The sequence below is a fragment of the Sciurus vulgaris genome (genome assembly GCF_902686455.1).
Source record: "Sciurus vulgaris genome assembly, chromosome: X".
Classification (NCBI taxonomy): domain Eukaryota; kingdom Metazoa; phylum Chordata; class Mammalia; order Rodentia; family Sciuridae; genus Sciurus; species Sciurus vulgaris.
The window spans coordinates 110,239,097-110,262,020 of record NC_136471.1 but is presented as its reverse complement, the minus strand read 5'-3'; the positions used below and the strand labels follow the sequence as shown (position 1 = coordinate 110,262,020).

The 22,924-nt window shown below is 32.9% G+C and overlaps 1 protein-coding gene across 5 annotated transcripts in view; it reads right to left on the bottom strand.

Moving 5' to 3' along the window:
• DMD (dystrophin) overlaps positions 1 to 22,924 on the bottom strand; it is a 2,089,750-nt gene that overhangs the window by 1,321,328 nt on the left and 745,498 nt on the right. For all 5 annotated transcript variants that reach the window (XM_079122792.1, XM_079122788.1, XM_079122791.1 and 2 more), the window contains 2 exons: positions 22,668 to 22,802; positions 19,697 to 19,846 (listed from right to left, as the gene is read on the bottom strand). In XM_079122792.1, the coding sequence (XP_078978918.1) occupies positions 19,697 to 19,846; positions 22,668 to 22,802 (285 nt within the window). The remainder of the gene's footprint in view (positions 1 to 19,696; positions 19,847 to 22,667; positions 22,803 to 22,924) is intronic.

Below are 22,924 nucleotides of genomic sequence, written 5' to 3'. Positions count from 1 at the left end.
GGTGCATTACACTCAATTCTTTGTTAAACAACACGGTCATTTGTTATGGAACACTCTTGCAAAACATTAAGCGTACTGAAATAGAGTTAAACTGGTTTCAAATCTCATCATTCCTATCTCTCCTCCCCCAAGTGGCAACTTTTCATCTGTGGATGAAGCCCATTGTGCTGGAATTATTTGCCCTGTGGGAGGAGTGAGCAGATTTCCGGTGGTAAGCCCTTACTGATAGGATTGTTGCACTGATTGTAAGTCAGAGATAGCTCAAGATTAGGTTTAGAAAATTTTTACAGTTATGCAGAACTGCTTTTTTTTTTTTAATACCCACAGGGAATGCTTGCTTCATCTAATCATGGTTCACTAGGGGGATGGAGGTATTATAGTAAGGATCATAGTGATGTGCTTTCTGCGTCATCCAAAGTTTGTGGTGGTTTCTTAGAAAGTACTCATTTGACTCCAGTAGGAAACTGTGTCTGTGAAGGACAATCACTTTTTCCCCTGCTTGGTTTAATTGTTGAGGAATTGGAAATGAGTTCCATCTCTGGAATTCAGAGATCACCCAGCTGTGATGAGCAGTGGATAGGCATAAAAATGTTAATGGTCCACAGTGGGAAAGAATCTGAGGCATAGGGAGCATTAGCATAGTGACTGCCTTAACCTTGTTCATTAAAGGTCTAGAACAGGGTTCTAAAACCTGAATAATCATCAGAATGTAGAGGAACTTTTCCAACTACCGCTTCCAGGCTCAATCAAAATCTACTACTTTAGAAATTCAGAGGGAGACAAAAGGGAATATGTGTAGATTAAAGCTCCTATGCATTCCCAGATGTGTGATTTTGATGATTAGACAGAATTGAGAAGACTTATTAAGAGTGAAGTTCGAAAGATACTTTAAATTAAAAATTAATATTAATGGATGGGAAAATACAATTAATTCATCTTACAACAAAAACAGCAAAGGGCAGAGGACTATGCAATTGGCATTTCTCAATGCAGATCAGAAAACAATATATCTTTCACGAGATAGAAGTAGTAAAGAAAGTCTCCAATTTTATTTGATATATTTAACAGAAACTTACTAATGATATGTGTATTCTATGACTAAACAGCTTGATGAACTTAAAATATTTTTTATTCATTCCACATGTTCATTTTTCTGAGACATTAGAATATACTGCAAAAACATGTTGTTCAATATTCATTCACCCATTTCTTTCTTTAAAAACATGAACAAATAGTTTTAGTACATTTTTGTATAAATATTAAATAATAATCATTCAATTGCAAGAATCTATGTTGTGGCTTGAAAATAAAATGGTTTAAAGAAAAATCTTGAGAGAGAAAGGAAGACAGAGCAGATAGATGGAATATCTACTTTGATAAAATTATTCTATATTATAGGAATTAAACATTAATTATGAACTATGAAGGATCATAAGCAAAATATTTTTTCTGAAAAGTATATGCATAATAAAATTAAAACTCCAACCCAAAAATTCACTCCCAAAATGCTAATTTACCAATCCATACTACTGATGGTTTTCACAACTTATTAGTTTTTAGGTTTTAATGTCAAATGTTTTTTATTTACATATTAATTCCCCCTTTTGCTATTTCAACTTCAGATAAAGATGTTCAACCAGCAAATTATAAGAAATTTAAAGACAAGATACTCCTAAATGGATATGTTCACACTCTTTCATAAAGATTTTAATGCTCCCTCAAAACAAACAATTTGTCTGGAATATTTAAAACTTAAATATAATATCAAAATATATTTCTTTAATGTATACACACGTGTATATGTGTATTCATGCTTCCCCTTGTGTATGGAACAAAAATGTTGATAAGCAGCTGAGCATAATGATGCATGCTTGCAATCCCAGTGACTCAGAAGGCTGAGGCAGGAGAAATGCAAGTTCAAGACCAGCCTCAGAAACTTGGTGAAACCCTGTTGCAAAATAAAATTTAAACAAAATTTGTCTGGGATTGTACCTCAGGGGTAAAGTGTCCCTGGGTTTGATTCCTGGTATCAAAAAGAAAGAAAAAAAAAGCTAATATGCTATAATGAACTCACATACAGAAAAGAAAAAATTTAACTACTGCCTCATAAAACATTTCAGAAATGTCAATGCAAGTGGCCAAGGAAACATTACCTATTGAGTAGCATAAGTTATATTTAAAGATAATGATGGAAGTACTATTTACAAAATAAACATTTCCATGATTCATAGTGATCAGAATAAGAATAAACATGTTTGCCATGAACCTTTTCCTTGTGAGGTTATATATTCTTTCAGTTAGTATATTCATAAAATACTGTGCAATTAAATTCAAAGTACAAAGTGCATGTTGGAGTACTATTAAAAATTAGAATCAAGGTAACTCACACAATTGATGGTAGGACAAGATACTTTCCTCGGATAACAAAGAAAGATACAGCAAAAAGAGAAGAAAAAAATTCTAATTTACAAAGAAAATAGCATACAATTGCATTATATTTTTCTTACATTAAAAATACTTGGTCTCTTAGGTCTATTACCAGTGTGCAAGTTTTACATAAGTGAATTCTTCCCCTCAAAATGTAATCACACTTGTGCAATCATTCAATTAAAATTATATGAGAGGAAGTTGCATAGCCCACTACTCAGCTCAAAACTGAAATCACCTTGAACACAGATGTTTGCCCTAAGAGTCTGCTTGCGGTGCAATTTTTATAGGAAGATAATAGATTTATCACAGAGAATTCAACCTAGAAAAGGCAAGATTCACGATATCTATTATCCTTTCTTCTGCTAAGTAAAGAAAGAACCCAATTCAAAACATAGAAAATTCAATCCTCAAAGCTGTATGTTATTAATACAGCAATGTCTGTTTTAAAAACCCAACTTTAAAAATATTATTGCATGTATTATTAGTTATCTCAAGTGAAATATTTTTAACCAATAATATTCTACAGTAATGAGGCTAAGTTTTTAAATTCCTGAATATTTTCAAAAACAATTTATACGTAAAAATAATGAAATGTATAAAGCAATACTCAGAATTGGCTTCTTGGGCATGCATCCTGTGCATTCATGTACTAGCATGTGTTTAGGAGAATTCATGATTGGTTTAATGTTCCTTGTTGCTGCCTTGCAATTCTTAACTTTTGAACAAGGCACTTAGCATTTTCTTTTTGTACTGGACCCTGAAAAGTATGTAGCTAATCCTGACTACAGTAATTTGGGAGAAATGGCCAACTGATAAAAGACTGAAATAAGAATTTAAACTAAATTGGATAAGTTAGGGAAAAATACAAATGAAATTCACATTAGAAGCACCAGGACACAGTGACATACTGAGGTCAAATGAATACCAAATGACTAACTTTCCAACGTGAATATAAATGGAAGACAAGGCTCCAGAGACTAGCCTCTTAGTTGTTTCAAGATAAAACCAAATACATTCTGGACATGTTAAAGACAATACAATTAGAAGTCCTTTCTGATTGTTTATGTACCTGTATATGTGTGGTTCCAAATAAAATGATTGTTCTGCAGCTAATTATGGGAGAAACTGAGATAACTTACTGTTCCCATTTCACATTATTTTAAAGTACTTGAAATGAGAGCTCTTTTGCTGTGAATCATTTGCTAACATGCCTGATCATTTGAAATTGATCTTTACAATGAAAGACCTCCTATTCCAAATACTTCCAACTTTCACTTATTTGACACCAGTTCTCTATTTCACCTCCTCCTTCCTCATGCATCAACCTAATCACCCTAAATCCTATTCAACCTAAAGCTCTATCTCCTTCTCTGGAATGGGATCCTTCATGGATAAGTTTTTGTTTTAAGCTTCACTATCATCCGCCTCAAAATATATTTTTATTATCAGATTGTCATTCCTATTTGCAAAGTCAGCACTTCCATTTTTTTCTAATGTATTTTGTCTGCAAGACCTCACATTTATGAATACTAGAAGAAAATATAAGCCCTACACTCCATCATGTCAGTTCAGGAACTGACTTCCTCAACAAGACACCTAAAGCACAAGAAGTAAAATCAAGAATCAATAAATGGGATGGTATCAAACTAAAAAGCTTCCTTACAGGAAAGGAAACAATCAAGATTGTTTACGGAATGGAAGAAAATCTTTGTCACCTGCACCTCAGATACAGCATTCATCTCCAGGATATACAAAGAACTTAAACTTAACACACACAAAAAAACCCCAATCAGAACTGAACAGACACTTCACAGAAGAAATACTAATGATCAAAAAATATATGGAAAAAAATGTTCAACATCTCTAGCAATTATAGAAATGGAAATTAAAACTACACTGAGATTTCATCTCACTCCATCCAGTCAGAATGGCAATTATTAAGAATACCAGTAACAATAAATGTGGGCAAGAATGTGGGGGAATAAGGTACACTCATACATTACTGGTGAGACTGCAAATTGATCAGCCACTCTGGAAAGTAGTCCTCAGTAAACTTGAAATGGAACCACCATTTGACCCAGTTATCCCACTCGTTGGTATACACCCAAAAGACTTAAAATCAGCATACTACAGTGATGTAGCCACTTCAATGTTTACAGCAGCTCAATTCATAATAACTAAGCTATGGAACCAACCCAGGAGCCCTTCAACAGATAAATGGATAAAAAAAATGTGATATATATATAATATCACATATAGTATATATATACATGTATCACATATTTTATATATATACATATATATTTTATATATATACATATATATGTATATGTATATATATATATATATATGTATATATATATATAATTAAGCCAATCTCAAAAAACAAGAAGGGTGGCGGGTGGGTAGAATGGAAGTTCAGTGGATTTGACAAAGGGAAATGAAGTGAAGGGGGATAGGAATAAGACAGTAAAATGCATCAGACATAATTTTCCTCTGTACATATATGAACACATCACGAGTGAAACCCCACATCATGTGCAACCACAAGAATGGGATCCTAATTAGAGTAATACTTCATGTATGTATGTCAAAATACACTCACTGTCATGTATATCTAAAAAGAATTTTAAAAGATCTTGGAGCTGAATAAATAGCTCCTTCTGGAGAGTGCAAGCCTAGCATGCACAAGGAGCGGGGTTCGAATCCCCAGCCGCTCAAATGAGAAGAAAAAGAACAACAACAAAAAAGATCTTGCATTTACATATTAAGTATGTCTCCCTATTGGATCTTCAGATTGAAAACATGCTTAAATTTTCACTGTCTTTGAAAACCAGCATGTCTTTTTTGTCCTATTACACAATTTAGGTCAGTGGCCCTCCTCTCTCATTTTTTCAATACCCAATATTTATAAAATACCTCTACTTCACCATTGCTTACTTCCTCTTTCAACTCACATTCATCTCTCAGTTTTCTCTCCAGCACTTTTGATAAAGACAACCATAATTGAGTAAAGAAGTAAATGGGAGTTAATCAACAAAATCTGGCTAGTAGTAACTCTTGCTTTAAGTCCTTCCCAAAAAATGGAAAATTTAAGAAGGAGGAATTTAAAAATTATTGAAAAATTTTTCATATGCCAAAGGGGGAGTTAAATATTATAAATTAACTTCACTGATACTTAGTTTGGTAGCTCTGTGCCATTTTAGATAAAATTCAGTAGCTCAGGACATTTTAAAATATTTTTATTAGTGTATTATAGTTACACATAATAGTGGAATTCAATGTGACATAATCATACTTGCATGGAATATAATTTGCTCCATTTTAGTCCCCAGCACTTCCTCTTTCTCTCTTCTATGTCTTCCCTGTTTCATTCTACTGGTCTTTCTTCAATGTTTTTGCTAAGAACATTTTACTCCTAAATACAGTTCACTTAGTTTATACTTCCTAATTCCATAAGAGTAATCTGATCAATAATTTAATATAATAAATCTTTTCTTATTGGCTTTTTTTTTTTTTGGCTAACAGTAATACCTATGCCTTAGGAGCAAAACAGATAACGAGTCAGCATTTTTAAAGATATTTGATTTCTTTAATCATTTGGCATATGTTCAATACAAACTCTTTATGGTGATAGTCTGTGTGTAGCCAAAGACCAATATTATTCTTTTTTTCTTAAAAGCACAGCAATAGCCAGGCATGATGGCTCACGCCTATAATCCCAGTGGCTCTGGAGGCTGAGGCATGAGGATGGTGAGTTCAAAGGAAGCCTCAGCAATTTAGGGAGGCTCTAAGTAACTTAGTGAGACCCTGTTTCTAAATAAAGTATAAAAAAGGGCTGGGGATATGGCTCAGTGGTGAAGTGCCCCTGGGTTCAATCCTCAGTACCCCTTCTCCACAAAAAAACCCAGCAATATAGAAATCTAAATGGATTCAGTGCAATTGAGGTTAAAGTCACATGACTAATACAGAACAAATATAAGTGGATTTAATGTCTGTCATTGCCTCCCAGGTAATATTTACATCAGCTGAGAGTTTGGCAAAAAAAAAAAAAAAAAAATGAGGACCCAAAGTTCCCTTAAGTTTCTGTTGCCTAAGAAAACTAAGGAAGAATTTGGCATTAACAAATACTGGAGAAAACAGTGTTGGTTGGCTTTGTCAGGAGCACAAATCTGAATATAAATTTGAGTATACTATAAGATATTTAGGGCTGGGTTTGTGGCTCAGTGGTAGAGTGCTTGTCCAGCATGTGTGAAGCACTGGGTTCCATCCTCAGCACCACACAAAAATAAATAAATAAAATAAAGGTATTATGTCCATCTACAACTAAAAAAAAATTAGAAATAAAGATGTCCAAGCAGAAATATATAATAGAAACATGGACAAATTGTCTCAACTGTAAAGCAGAGGTATGTACCCTAAGTATAATTTAGGAATTAGCATGCAAATGATATTTAAAGTCAAATGACACTGAAAAAATATGAAAAAGAGTAGACACAGAAAGGAAAGGTTATACACTTCTCAAAAGAAGAAAGAAATACAATTGGCCAAAAAATACATGAAAAAATGTTCAACATCTATAGCAATCAGGGAAATGCAAATCAAAAGATCACTGTGATTTTATCTCATTCTAGTCAGAATGAGAATTATCAAGAATACAAATAATAAGCGTTGGTGAGGATGTGGGAGAAAGGTACACTCATACACTGTTGGTAGGACTGCAAATAAGTGCAACCACTCTGGAAAGCAGTATGCAGATTCCTCAAAAACCTAGGAATGAACCCACCATTGATTCACTAGCCTACCCCCTGATTTTGTTTAAAAGAACTAAAATTAGCATAGTTTATATACACCTGGATCCACTTTGCCAATAATTTATTTTAGGACTTTTTCTTATATATTTATAAGGCATGGGATTTTCCTTCCTATACTCTTTTATGCCAGATTTTGGTAAGAAAAACAATCTTCTAATCTTGTATTTTCCAGATTCTGTATTACCTTTACATTGTATTCTCCAGAAGAGTTTGTAGAGGACTGGAATTATCTATTCCTAGAAAGTTTGTTCCAATTTGACTGGTAAAATAATCTCAATCTGATATATTTCTTGTGGGAAGATTTTTGACTTGTGATTCATTTTCCATTTATTCTCAGGCTTTCTATATCATCTTCCATGAATTTTGTTGTGATGTTTTCTAGAAACCCATTTAAGATTTTGAATTTATTTGTGGAAAAGTTTTAGCATTTTTCCTATTTTCTTTAGAATACATATTGTATAGTAGTTACCATGACATTTTCATCCTTAACATTTTTTGTGTTTTCTCTTTTTCCCCCACATGCCTTACCAGAAGGTAGTCTCTTTTTTCAACCTAATTAAAATATAAACACAGGTATTTTGATTTTATTGGATGTATATCTTTTATTTTATTTATCTTAATTTTTCTCTTTCCATTCATTTTCTCTGAAGTTTTTCTATTTTGCCCATCTTATTGAGATAGGAAGTTTGCCATTAGTTTTTAGCACTGATTTTTCTAAGTATTAAAATGAGTAAACACACTTTAATAGATATTTTTATTTTCATTATCACTCAATTCTATTCATTTAAGCTTTCCATTTTGATTTCATATTTAGCTCATGAATTACTTTTTGTTTTGATTCTAAATTATTACTGATTTAAAAGAGTATTTTTCTAAGAATACCAAATCATGATATTTATTGAGGTTTCTATATACATGAGACAAATGATATATCCTGTTTTCTGGATTCTTTCTATGATCTTTATATCCAACTTATCACTATCTTTAATAACTCTTTTCTGGTCTGTTAAAAGAAAGAGGTATTGAAATTTCCTACACACTAAGAGAGTTATATATTCATTCTTATTGTTAATTTTTGCCTTATGCAGTTTGAAGCTATTTTACCAGGTGCATATGAGTTTTGGAATCATTATCATTAATAATGACAATGACCTTATTGTCTATTATATTGGTATAAATTAGATGCTCAAACTTTGGATTGATTAATTATTTCAGGAAAATCTGTTTCCATTGAAGGTAGCTTCAATTTTTTTGTCTTCTATACATCTCTTTCAAAGAACATATTTTGCATTTTGATGTTTTAGCCTAATCTGCCTTTATATGAGGAATTCAATTAAACAGTATTGTGGCTACTGATGCATTTTTATAATATCTTTTTTGTTTATTTGTGCTCATCTCAAATTTTTCTTTTTTGTCTTCCTCCTTTCTTGCCTTATTGTCTATTGGTCAAGATTTTTTTTTTTTTTTACTTTATTTCATCTCTTATTTTAATTGCTTGGAAGCTACATACTCCATTTGTAGTTATCTTTGAAAATTTAGAATGAAGCCTAAATTTTGTTAATATCTCTACTCTCCTTGTAAACAATAAAGACTTGTTAATATTTCAAATCTATTAATTCTTCTCCAGATCATATGGTATTTTTACATAGTATTTTGGATTTAAAAAAAAAAACCTACCATTTTAACCAGGAAAATTCTTTTAAAACTTATATAGGGACATTATTCTTATATAAAAATGGGATTCATTGTGATATTTGGTCACATTCACTCTCCAGTATTTCCTCCTTTTGTCCCCTCCTCTGTCCCCCTGAAGTCCATTATCTACTCTATTGGTTTTTATTTTCATGATATCTCTTTGATTTTCCTTTTTTCCTCTCTATTTCTACATACAAGAGAAAACATATAACCCTTCACTTTGACTCTGGTTTGTATCACTTAATATGATATTCTTTAGTTTCCTTATTTTCCTGAAAATGACATAATGCTGTTCTTCTTTATTGCAAAGTTTCACTGCATGTATTTACCATATTTTCCTTATCCATTCATCTGTTGATGGACACCTAGCTTGGCTATTGTGAATTGTGCTGCTATAAACATGGGTATGCACGCTTCACTACACTATGTTGACTTTTGTTCTTTTGGACAAATACCAAGGAGTCTTTAAAATCTCTTTGACATACAAAAACTATACATAATCAACATACACAACTTGCTGAGTTTGGAGATAAGTATACACCCACCCATGAAACCATTAAAGGGCTGGAGCCTTCTGGGAAACTGAGGCATCACAGGGACCCCTCCCCTTCAATCAAGTAAGAAATCAAGCAATCAAGTAAGAAATCAAGCAATCAAGTAAAGATTTCAGACATGTCACTTAGACCAACAGGCATGAGTCATTTAGAATTGATAGGAAAGGGGAAAGGGAACACTCTCAAGAGAGAGAGAGTGGATCCTCTCAGAGAGGAAGTAGAGCAATGTGCCTCTCCTTCACTCCAGTTTTGCTGGGAATCCCAGAGAAGTTTCCAGAGAGTCTCAACATGGTCTACCTCTTAACTTTTGACTGAAAGCAAGATGACATCAGATTTTCAAGTCCCCACTGCCAGGACAACTCTAGGTCACTTTGGCCCATGCTGATCAGTTCTAATTGGATTTTTAACCATAAATTCTTGAATTTTTATGGTAGGGGGAATTTCTGAGTTTTGGGATTTGGTCAATGAAAAGGGTCACAAAAGTCTCCATCTTCAGAGTATCTTGGGTTCCTCTTATCAGAATTATTTGGGGACTGCATTTCTCCTGCAGATAACAGGTAGTTTTCTGAGGAATGTGATATATCCTGTCCACTTAGGCCACACAGGGATGCAGGTAAATTGCTGCTTAGAAAAGAAATCATGTGGGGGTTAGCACAGTGGGCCCATTTTAGAGAACCATTACCTTGCCTTTGTGTTCCAACCACTTGGATCTGTCTGTCCCCTATTAAAGCCATCATGACAGACTGCTATAAACCTATCCATCACCTTCAAAATTTTCCCCTGCCCTAGTATTTGTTATTATTTTGTGATGGAGCACTTAAGATCTACTTTCTTAGCAATATTAAAGTATATAATACAGTACTACTAACTACAGACACTATGCTTCACAGATCTCTAGGGATTATTTATGTTGTATAACTAAAACTTTGTACCCTTTGACTAACATCTCCCTGTTTTCCCCTCCCTGTCACACTTAAGAAACCAATGTTTCACTTTATGCAGCTTTTTTCTTGTGTGTCTGTCTTATTTCATTATGTTCTCCGTGTTGTTACAAATGATGGCGTTTTCTTCCTTTTTCATGACTGAATAAAATATTATAATATAAATGTATTGAATACATGTAACATTTCCTTTTTTCATTCATTCATCAATGGTCTAATTGTCTCTTTATCTAGGCTACTGTGAATAATGCTTCAATGACCAATATAATGCAGATAATCTCTTTGAGATACTAATTTCCTTTGGTATATGCCAAAAAGGAGGACAGCAGTGTCATATGATAGTTGTAGTTTTTGAGAAACCTCCATATTGTTTTCCATAGTAGCTACACCAGCAAATATTCTCACAGTGTATAAGTGTTCCCTTTCCTTCACATCTTCATTAACATATGTTTTCTTTGATAAAACCCACTCTAACAGTTGTGAGGAAATATCTCACTGAGGTTTTGATTTACATTTCTCTGATGATTAGTGATGTTGCACACCTTTTCTTATGTCTCTAATTCATATGAATATCTTTGTTCAATTACCCATTTTTTAATTACTTAAAAAACAATTTAAATTGCTTTCTGCTATTGAATTTCAGGAATTTTCACTTTCTGTCTCTTTCTCAAACACATTTGACAGAGGTTAGGTGTATATATTCCACTCCTATTCCATATATATTGCCTTTTTGTTCATATTTGCAACCTCCTTATTTTTTGAGAATATTCTCTGTATATTATTTTTAAATTTTCTTATTCTCACTTTTAAAAACTATTTAATATCCATTAAATATATGTGTTTATTTTTTAAATTTTAGAATATATTTTAGTTTTGACTTTTCAAATCTTCAACTTTTATAGTATTTTATTCCTTATTGAAATTTTCAAAACATTTCTTTGAAATTTTACCTACATATTTTATACCCTACATCTATCTATTGAAATATCTGGCATTCAAGGGTGGGTTGTCTAAATTTTCCCCAAATTGTATATGCTGACTTCATGTCCTTCATGGTGGCTTCATTCGTGTATGTTTGTATGTTTGTGTGTGTGTGTGTTCTTTGTGAACTCAAATTTCACTGAGTTTACTCTTTAAGGATATAGGACATTTTTCTTTGTAAAGGATTTGTACTTGCTTCTGAGTAGTGCTAAGGTGTCAGTAACCTAGGGCTCCTTTAACTTAATCTCTTATTTAGGTATTTACACAGTAGAGAGATCCTCACAAGTATAGGCCTACAGTTATACATTTTCAGGTGAGATAATTATTCTTACTCCTTTTCAATAAGAAGAGCAATGCATTTTTATCTTGGAACCTCCTACAGACAAATTGAGTTCCCCTTGCCTATCATTTCACTGATAATACAACTCCACTTCATGTAGGATTTCTGTTCTGTTTTCCCATTTGCTTGAGCCTGAGGCACAGATATCTTTGCTAAAAAATGAATAACCTAAGTCACTCAAAATCTGGATTCTGAATATTTGTTTTTTAACTCCAGGGCAATACAAGGGTCAGTACTTATAACTGCATTACCTGTATAACATTACTTTTATCTAATTTTTTTTTTGGCCCGGCCTTAAAGGTTTTCTTAGACTTCTTTGCAAGTGAGGATATATTCAAAAGTATATGCCTGACATTTTCTAACACCTTGGTGCTTTGCAGAGGGCATTTTAGGAGACAAAATCTGCCTCTTCCCCAGGAATGGAAGTCAGCTTTCTGTGAAGTAAGCTACTCAAATTTATCTCATAAAACTAATTTGGGAATTAAGTTTGATATTATTTTTAAGTGCTTAGCTAAAGGACCAACATAAAATTGTGTACAACAGTCATTATTGTTTTTATTACAGATTTTCTAATAAACTGATAAAAATTGCAAAGCATATTCTTTATAAGACAAAGAACTTTCCAATAAAATTAGACTTTGGGATGGATATAATGTCACTTATGTTTCTGAACAACTTTACAGTGCTCCTTCAATCAATACTTGTCCATTCTGTTCTATCTATGCTAAGGGGAAGGTAACACTGAGTGAACATTTCAAGGTTATAACTATCTGGAACAATTAATGGATTCCTCTAGTTACCTATCATTAAATTTACTATTAAGGCAGAATTAACCAATTTAGATTTTGTCTCTTCTCTTTTACTCTGATATTTAATATCAAGTTAAATAACTTGCAGACATCTGTGAAAGGGACATGAGTTCATAAGAAAGATGAAACAACTACTAAAATCAAGGGAACTAGTAAGAGAATTGGACTCTGAATAGTTTTAATATTTAAGACTCTAAAGTGTTTCACTTTAGTCAGCCCTATTATATTTAAGTTCATGCTGTAAGCTTTTTTCAAAAATGAGAGAATTGTTTGACTGCAATACAGTTGCAAACTAAATTCCTCAGTTGCTGCAGAAAATTGGTTACAGGATAACCCTGTATATCCATCAAATCTGAAGATTCTCAATTCCCTTATATAAGAGTTTAGTATTTGCATGTAATTTAACACACATCATTCCTTATACTTCAAATCATCTCCAGGTTACTGATAATATCTAATATAATATAAATTTTATGAAAGTAGGTGATATACTATATCATTTGGGGAATAATGTCAAGAAAAATGATCTGTATACATTTAGTAGGACTATAGCTTTACCTGGAATAGTTTTGTTCAGCAGTTGGTTGAATCAGCAGATACAAAATCTGGAGATACCAAAAACCTACTGTATCTGCTTCTTAGTAGGCAGCTTTTGTTTTTAATACAAAGAATCCCAGAGATTGAAGATAGTATCCTGAAATGGTTACATGCCATTTGTACTCCACATACAAAGAGAATTGGATCTAAATGTTTGCAAGTCACTTCCTAACCCTTTTACTTTTAATACCCTCTTCATTTGTATAGACTAGGGGTACAAAAGATTTCATACCATGCTAAGTGAAATAAGCCAGTTCCAAAAAATCAAAGGTTGAAGTGAAGGGAAGGGAAAGTATTGGGGACTGAATAAGAACACATTATATTCCATGCTTTTTTAATTATGCCATAGTATATTCTATTGTCATGTATAACAACAATTTTTAAAAAACAAACTACTTGGAGAAAAAAATATTCTGTATCATAAGGATACTGTGAGAACTAAATGAGAAAATGAGAATATGTGTGTCTTAATAGTACCTGGGTCTTTGTAACCATTAGAGTATTATTACAATTATTATGAATTTCATTGTGTTGCTAAAAGATCTGGGACTTGCTTACTCTGGTGGAGAATAGAGCTATTATAGTAGTCATAAAAATTATACAAATTGGTACAACTTTTGGAGCTGCTTCCTGGTTTGCTAACCATCCTTCAAATCACTGCTGTGAGTAGAAAATATAATGCCATATGACTATGAAGAGTGAAAGATGCCTTTTAGAGTGATGGAAATAATTAATTACTTATCTGAATGCAAACTCACACTCTGAAATTAGGAATGGGATCTATCCTCTGTCTTTTAAATATTCATAAGCAATAAAAACTCTGGCTGTTTGATTGATTTAACAGGCAATTGAATATTACCTTAACTCTGCATAATTGTAGCTCTAAGAAACATTAGGTAGGCAATAAAAAACAAAAACCTCTGACACAGGCATTTAACTGAGAAGAAAATGGGTAAGGCTCATCTTCAAATGAAAAGACATTTAGTTTATTAATGGGAAAACTGTTTTTCTTTAGACAAAAGGTCACATAAGTGATGGCTTAAAACAAATTCAGAATTCTTATTCTTGACTATGATGCATAATGTGGATTTGGCGGGAAATTTTTAAAAATTTTAAAACTCCACTTAGTGTAATCATTTTGTTTCTCTAGTCTCTCAGAATATGTATCCCAAAGTTCTAACTGTATTGCATCAAAACACCATTGTATCAACATAATCAGTGGGAATATCCAGAAGATTGATTTAGATGATGAATTATTACATGTTTCTCTATTACGCAAGTAATCTATAATTGATCAAAGTGCCCAGCTTATACCCTATACATAAGAAAGCACTCCTTCTACCTATCATCTTAACTCTGACTCAATATCATATCTTACTAAATTCCAGCCCTACAGAATTTGAGGATATTATTATATCTAACATGATATGGTTTTAATCAAAGTCCTAAAGCATCAGAAGTTATTTTTTATCCATACAACTAAATACTTTTATTTCATAAAAAGAAATAAAATACTGATTTATGTTACAACATGTTGAATCTTGAAAACATTATGCTAAGTGAAAGAATCTAGTCACAAAAGACCACATATTATTCCATTATTCCATATAACAGGCAAATCCATAGATAGACAATAGAGTATTGGTTGCCAAAGAACTGGGGGGTTGAGAGAAAGTGAGGACTGACTATTAATGGGCATTGTATTAGGTAGAATAGTGCCCCCCACAAATTTCATGTCCACCTGGAACCTCGGAATGTGATTTTGTTTGAAAATAAGGTCTTTGTAGATGCAGTTCTGTCTAAAGGCCAGAAGTCCTGATATCAAATCAGCAACAGACCTAGCAGCAAATCCTGTTTGACTAATATCTAATATTTAGCTCTTAACTTCTTCTCACCTTGAAAAATGGACTGAAAACAGAAGCTCTCCATGTTGGGGTCACTCAAGGTTGGCATTTTTAATAACAAATATTAAAAATATTTCTTTAAATATTAAATATTTCTTAATAGCAGCTTTATTGAGCTATAATTCACATATCATAAAATACACCCACTTAAATTATACAATTCAGTGATTTTTTTAGAATATACACAGAGTTATGCAACCATCAACCATAGAACATTTTCATCACCACTGAAAAGAAACGTTGTGTTAGTTTTCAAGGACTTTCTTAACAAAGTACCACAAGCTGCTTGGCTTAACACACCAGAAATCATTCCGTCAGTTCTGAAATCTAAAACTCCAAAATCAAGGTGTCAAAATTGAATGGAACTTATATTCCCTGTAAACCTATCTTCATCTGGCCCTTTAAGAACTCCATTCATGTGATTTAGGGCCCATCCTAATCCACTTTGATCTCAAAAGTTATTTTTATTGCCAAATAACTCTCAGATTATTATTGATCAAATATCTATATAAGCATAACCAAGACAGATAGTTTCCATTTTATTTATTCAGGATTTATTACCATTGTTCCTTCCTGCTTAATTGATTATTGAAGTAGAGGTGGAGCACTTCTTCCAATTTTAAAATTTGAGAATGATAAATTCCTTTTCACCTAACTTATGCGTTTTCGTTTTGCTTTCCTTTTCTTTTTTAATCGCTCAAAAAGCTTCATTTTTTATTTTATGGGGGCTACCAGGGATTGAACCCAGGGGCAATTTAACACTAAGCTACATCCCTAGCCCTTTTTATTTTCATTTTAAGACAGGGTCTAAGTTGCTGAGGCTGGTCCTGAACTTGTGATCCTCCAGTCTCAGCCGCCTGAGCAGCCAGAATTACAGGCACATGCCATAGATCCTGGCAAAAGCTTCACTGTTTAAAAACAAGAAAATACTAGCTTTCTGGGTTTGTGCGTGTGCCTTCAACACTTTGACAATAACTTCCTACCTCCTTAAGAAGGAAATCATGCTTGATCCTGTCCTGGACACATTTAATTAATGGAAAAATGTATAATTTCATTATATTTCATATTGTAATTCATATAATTGTCTATTCCTGCTTTTAATGAGATATATACACAAATATGTATATACCCACATTTCCTAGCAAATAGGTACTCTAGCATATGACCTAGCCAAAATAAAAGTTCTAATCACTTATTGACTATTAACTATGTCCCTGGCACGATACTAAGCACTTTGAATGTAGTATTTTATATTTTCTCGCAAGAATCCTAAGTAACAGGGTATGTTATTACAGATAAGGATGTGAAAACCTTAAAATAATACCCAAGGTCACATAGCAAATAAATTATAGGGGGATGTGTCAGGTATAAATGAATTCTCTTTCAACATTGTCCTACTTTGGATACTGAAATATTTTTCCCTTAGCCAGCTGGCATGTTTTTAAGCTTTGTCAGTAGAAAGCACTGGAGTGACAATGGAGGAGGTTAACTTTCCTCTGTTCCAATGTGCTTTTACATCCATTTCATATCTGTGACTCTGGTTGACCTGTGGAATACCCAATACAACTCACCACTGTGCACACCCAAGTGTCCTCTAAGGGTAGAATCTGGCAAGTTGTATGGGTGCTCCCGTGTCAAATTCAACATGGTAGTAAATCCATAAGAAGCTTCCTGGAGTTCCATCTGGTCTCCCAAGTTCAGAAGCAACCATTGCAGGTAGCTTCCTAGGGAGTCCAGTGTGTACAACAGCCAGTTTATCAAAAAAAAAAAACAAAAAAAAAAAACCATCCCTTACAAGCTAATTTCCTGTGAAAGTACTGATTCCAGTAGTCCCTCCACCATAACACAGTAACTTCAGCACCCTAACTACAAAAAACTCTTGGCGGCAAACTATATTCCATCTTATGGGTTCCAGACATAGGCTTAACAAAGAGGTTTGAATACAGTCTTGGGTGCAGCTCCTCCCTCTCCCAGTCAGTTCCTTCCTTAGATACTATTCCTTATCCCCATGGCATTCTGTGTGTGTGTGTGTATGTGTGTGTGTGTGTACATGCGTGCACATGTGCCAGGGCATTCTTTAGAGCTCTCTCTTGTTAAGAATTATGAATAAAGCTACTACACACACACACACACACACACACACACACACAAGAATTAATTCCCAGTAAATAGTTAATACTTCTTTGTAGTAAACCTTTCCTTTTCAATTGATGGTATAGTTTCTGTGCCCTTTCTGGACTATGACTAATTCCAAGGATTATTCCTATCTTAAGTTTTTCTTATTCAAAATTTCATGCTACAGCAACTCAGTACAGAATTATGATAGAGCAGGTATTCTATAAAGGTTTGTCCTTAGTTGAATTATCACAAGTTGAGTATGCCTTACCCAAAATGCTTAAGACAGCAAGTGTTTGAATTTTGGATTTCTTCAGATTTTAGAATATTTGCAGATACATAATGAGATATTGTGGGGATAGGACCCAGGTCCATATACAAAATTATTGATTTCATATACACTCAAAACGCATAACTTGAAAGCAATTTTATACTATATTTAGAGTGTGCCTACATTCCATCACACAAAGTCTGGTACAAATTTTTCAAAACTATCAGCAAAAAAATAAAATTTATAAACTTACTAGGATGAACCCAACTACTATATATAACTGTAAAGCTCTAATAAAAAAAATTGTGAACTTGGAACATTTGGGATTTCAGAATATGGATGCTTAGCATGGATTTATATTGGTTTCAAAGACTTTTGGAATACAAGGCCATAAGTAGTTTGTGTATAAATGATTATAAAATGATTATATAAATAGGGTTTATGCCAAGAACCAATTAGGGAATGGTGTATTCCTAAGGAAAGAATAGATGGGCACTGAAAGTGGGTCTGTTACAGCTTAGCCAAAGCCAGTTTTGCAATGGGATTTTTTATTTTTTAGGTTGAATTATAACGTCTTAGCTGAAAATGATATATGAATATAAATAAAAGAATATTACAATTCTAGAGCAAATCCAAATTTAAATTACCATCAATTTAGTTGCCACCTAATATCTACTTTGACTCACATCTAGTAATGGTGCACAAAGGAAAGACCAATGAACTGTTTGGAATCCATCTTTCCCAATGTCCAATCCCTTACGTTGATATGGATAAACTTACTAAATACAGTGGCAGGATTAAAAACTGGAGGCTGGTCCTACCATACCTGGACAGATCTGCCTTATTGTCACCTAATTCTCTTCAGGAGATGAGAGAGAAAAGGTTCCATTCAGGACATTCCTCCTAGTTTATAACATGTAAAACTTCTCCATTTAAATATCAAAAGGGTTCCTGCATGCCTCCCTAGTGACCACTCCACTTAGTCTCTAATTTCCCTTCACACCTTATATAGATATTATTATGTCCTCCACACAACAGGAAATCAACAAATTTTAGCTTAAATAATCAATGTATTAATTACAAAGGATACAGGTTTTTCTTATGTATTAGCCAAAGTGTTGACCAGCATTTCATATGTAGTATATGCACTCAGTAAATGGATATGAAACTAAACACCATGATGAAATAGTGTATTTTTCTTTAAAATATCCATGTTTTAATTTGTGAAAGAGTATGAAAACATTATTTGATTAGGAGAAATATATTATTTTAAATTTGATTTGAAAATGTATACATGCATATGAATTCTGAAATTTGAAAATTTGTTATATATAAATAAGTTTTTGTATTATTTGGGAGGGATAAATAACATGCATTAGGAAATGAAATCACATGTATTATTAAGAGATTATATGTGAGTATAACAAATGTCTATAGGGTAGAGAGTAAACAGGAAAGAGAGAAAGAACACTACCCATACACATTGGTATTCTTGGGTAAGGAAACCAACTTTGATTCAGTTAAGATCTTATATTGAATATTGAGACAGGGGTAAAAGACAGGTAGCTGATTATCAAAGAAAAAGGAAGTGGGTTGCTAACAGCTAACCTCAGGATCTCCTCTTCCACCAACCCCCAATGCTAACACACCTCCAAAGATCTGGGAGATTCATATTCCCAACACAAGGAGTTGCTAATGATTACTCTCTGGGTTGGTATTTTCCTGCCTTGGACACATAGGCAGGATAGAGGGAGGAGGCAGAGAGGAAAGGAAATCTAAGATCTATAAGAAGGCAAGACACACCCACTCCTGAGGATTTCCCAGCTCTGGGTCCCCTTCACTCTGCAGAAGTCAGTCTATCTCTGTCTCTCTTAAATAAAACTTGCTTTCTACTCCTGCCTCAGTGTTTCTCCGGTGTTTAATCTTCAACATCAGGGGAATGAGAACCCAATCCTGATTTCCAAGACGAGTATCAAATACTAGATTATTCATTACTTTGTAGACCTTAGCATTGTACTGTTCTTGGTATGTCTCAGTTTCCTGTTTAAAAAATCCTACATATCAAATGCTTTTGTGAGATAAATTATAATGTACATGTGTAAAGAACTCGGGCAGATTTAGGTGCCGCTCAAACACCTGGGAGTTGAGCTAATATTGGAACTATTCCTCGTTTTATCTGAGAATTCTGTATCTGCTATACATTTATGCAAATAAGATTAAAGAAATTTTTCACTTATCTTCATACCTCTTCATGTAGTTCCCTCCAACGAGAATTAAAAGTCTCAAGTTCCTCATTGATTAGTTCATCCATGACTCCACCATCTGTTAGGGTCTGTGCCAATATGCGAATCTGATTCGGGTTATCCTCTGAATGTTGCATCAAATTCTCAAGAGACTGAAATACATTTGCAATAATTAATATTTCTCTTCTTTTATCCAAATACATTTAATTAACAAAAAAAATGCTCAATATTTTCCGATTTACATATAATTAAACAAAAAACATTTTAAAGTAAAATTTAATTGGGATAATCAAATAAGAAGGAGCACTGCTGTTTGAAAAAATAGTGTGTTGATCTATGATTCTTTATGGGGTTGTGATACTATTGTGGACTGAACACTTAAAAATGATTCACAGCCACCTTCTTTGAGATATGCTTTACTCTAAAACCTGAAAAGATAAAATACTCAATTTCATAATTTCTCTTATACATAGTGGTATTCAAGTGACATGATTCTAAAAATATATGTAGGTAGAAGTTGAAGAGTAGATTTCCTCTCCTCAAATTAAAAAAAAAAAAAGGAACATTATCTCAAGAAATCCCTGCCAGGAGTCATGGTGCATGCCTGCAATCTCAGCTACTTAGGAAGTTGATGTTGGAAGATGCAAGTTCAAGGCCATCAGCGATCTAGAGATATTTTTTTTCTCAAAATAAAAAATTAAAAAATGTTTAGGTTTGTGGTCCAGTGGTAGAGTGAGTGCTACTAGGTTTAATCTGCAATATTAAAAGAAAGAGAAGCCAGGAATGGAGGAGAAAAGAAAGAAGAGAAATCCTTTTGCTTCTCACATGTTTTCATACATACACACACAGTCTGTAGGTAGAGCAGTCATCTTTTGAGGAGTAGGTAAAAATGAGGATCAGGTCCTTCATGCTGAGGAAGGGATAGTAAAAGAGAACAACTGGGTACCTCCTTTTATGGTTGAACCATTATCATCTCTGTATAACTTCCCTCCAGCAGTCTTTTTGTGATGAAAAAGATAATTTTTTGAGCTTTCACCACTGTCTTATGTTATTTACAGCTGCCCCCCAATAGCCAACTGACATATTATTTAAAACTAAAAAAGTTGCCTGGCTATATTATACAGGGAAAAATAAACTCAGTGCAAGAAAACAAGAGATTCGATATTGTCTGAGTGTCAAAAATATTTATAAAATAAAGGATGGACATGTAATCAATCCATTCAATGCTCTGATTTTTTGGCTTATTTTGAAAAAATGAAAATATTTCAATACATATTTGTAATTTCTATATTTTTTCTCAAATTGAGAAATCTCAATATATTTTCCTGATAAATTTTAGTAAATTTAAGTAAAAGAGACTTTCTGAAGGATTTTGTATAAAAATATAACTATGACTCCTAAAATACTTAAAAAGTCATCATATTTTTAGTATAAAAATGTTTTTATCAGTAATTTTCTTTGTAACTTAAGCATTTTTTTTACTTCTAACAAAACTTAACTTTGCAGATCTTTATTTTCATTTTTCCTTGTAAGTCCTAATGAAGTTCACAGGCTGTTAATTTAAAAAGTGAGCTAAAAGCAACAAAGCAAAATTAAGGAATCAATTATAAAAATCTTAAGGAGAGAGGAAACTTTGAAATCATACAGTTTTTGTATTCTTGACAACTGACAACCTAGCCCTGTGCTACTCAAAAATGGCTTCCTGAGTGATCAGCAGCAACACTGTCAGTCTACTTGAGCAAAGAGAATTGTACAGTAATAATAAGCCTTTCCCCCACTTCCTTTTCTAAATATTCTCTGGTATTTCCTCAGGTTTTTTAATCTTTTCTAATTATTCATTTCTGAACATGGCCTAGACATTCAGTGCCTCACTTAAAATGTGGTATGAAGAATTTAACCTAATATTCCATTCACAATATGCTCATTTCCTAGGATAACTAAACCATTACAGTCCTTGTTGTGATCACTGTACTTATTAAATTAATGTGCTACAAGTTGGTTTCATCTTTTCTGGAAGATAAATCACATTGTTTTTGTTTTTTCACAAGGAATGTTTGCTCAATGAATGTCTTAGAAGATGACAGGCCAAAATTATAGTTTGCTTGTGACTGTCCTCATGGTTTCAGATACTTATTCAGGTTTTATAATTCTCTTGGGAAAAAAGGAAATTGAATAAAATGATCTGCTCCAATATTTAAGATTCCAATACTATTATATCTAAAGAAGTATTTCACACTTTGTTCACATCTTGAATAATTTAGGCCTAATTTGCAGATTTACACAGGGGCTACACTGTGCATATAATTCTATAGATACCACATATGCTAAAAATACATATTCATTACATATAATTGACAAGACAAAAGCATTGTAAAATGCATAGAGCATGAATCATAAAACATCAGAAGTTAACATAACTAAAATTTTATACTTGCAAACCTTTTAAAATTTACTTATTACAAATCTCCAAAATAAAACTTGAAGATTCACTAAAATTTTTGGGCATTTAAAAGATACATTTATAATATCAAAGCATGTCCATTTAATGCCAGAAAAAAAATTCTCTAAGCTGTTAAAAAAATCCTAGAAATTAAATTTGAAAATTTTAAAGAGTTGTTCCAATTCAATTCGTGCAGATTTCAAAGTGGAATTAATGTCTCATACTGTCATGCTATTTAGGTCTACTTCAAATGAGCATAATTGCACATTCACTGTAAGTAAATTTAAGCCAAAAAAAAAAAAAAGGTCTATATAGAATTTAGTGTTAAAACAGAGTGCTTGGTAAAAGTAATTTAGACCCTTTATTAAACCTTGAGACCTGGAAGGATCTTAGAGGGGGAAAAAGGTTATATCCAAAGCAGCAACATAGAAAGTATATCCTTCTACTTTTTTTTAATGTATTTCCTACTTGATACCTGACTTCTTTCAATACTGCATATAAATTATCATCATTTTGATTAATTCACAACTTACTTCTAGCACCTGAGAGAGTTCCTCAGTGCCACCAGGAACATTTTCAGTAGTTTTAAGTTTTGATTCTACTTCATTTAGCCATTTGTTTGCCTTCTCCAAGTATGACAATAACTCATGCCAACATGCCCAAACTTCCTAAGAAAGAAACACAAATCAAAGATAAAATATTTTGGTAGAAAAGTGAACATGAAGCTGTCATTCTATCATTAAAATTTCTGAAAATATAACATTTTACTTTATATATTTCATCTTTCCTT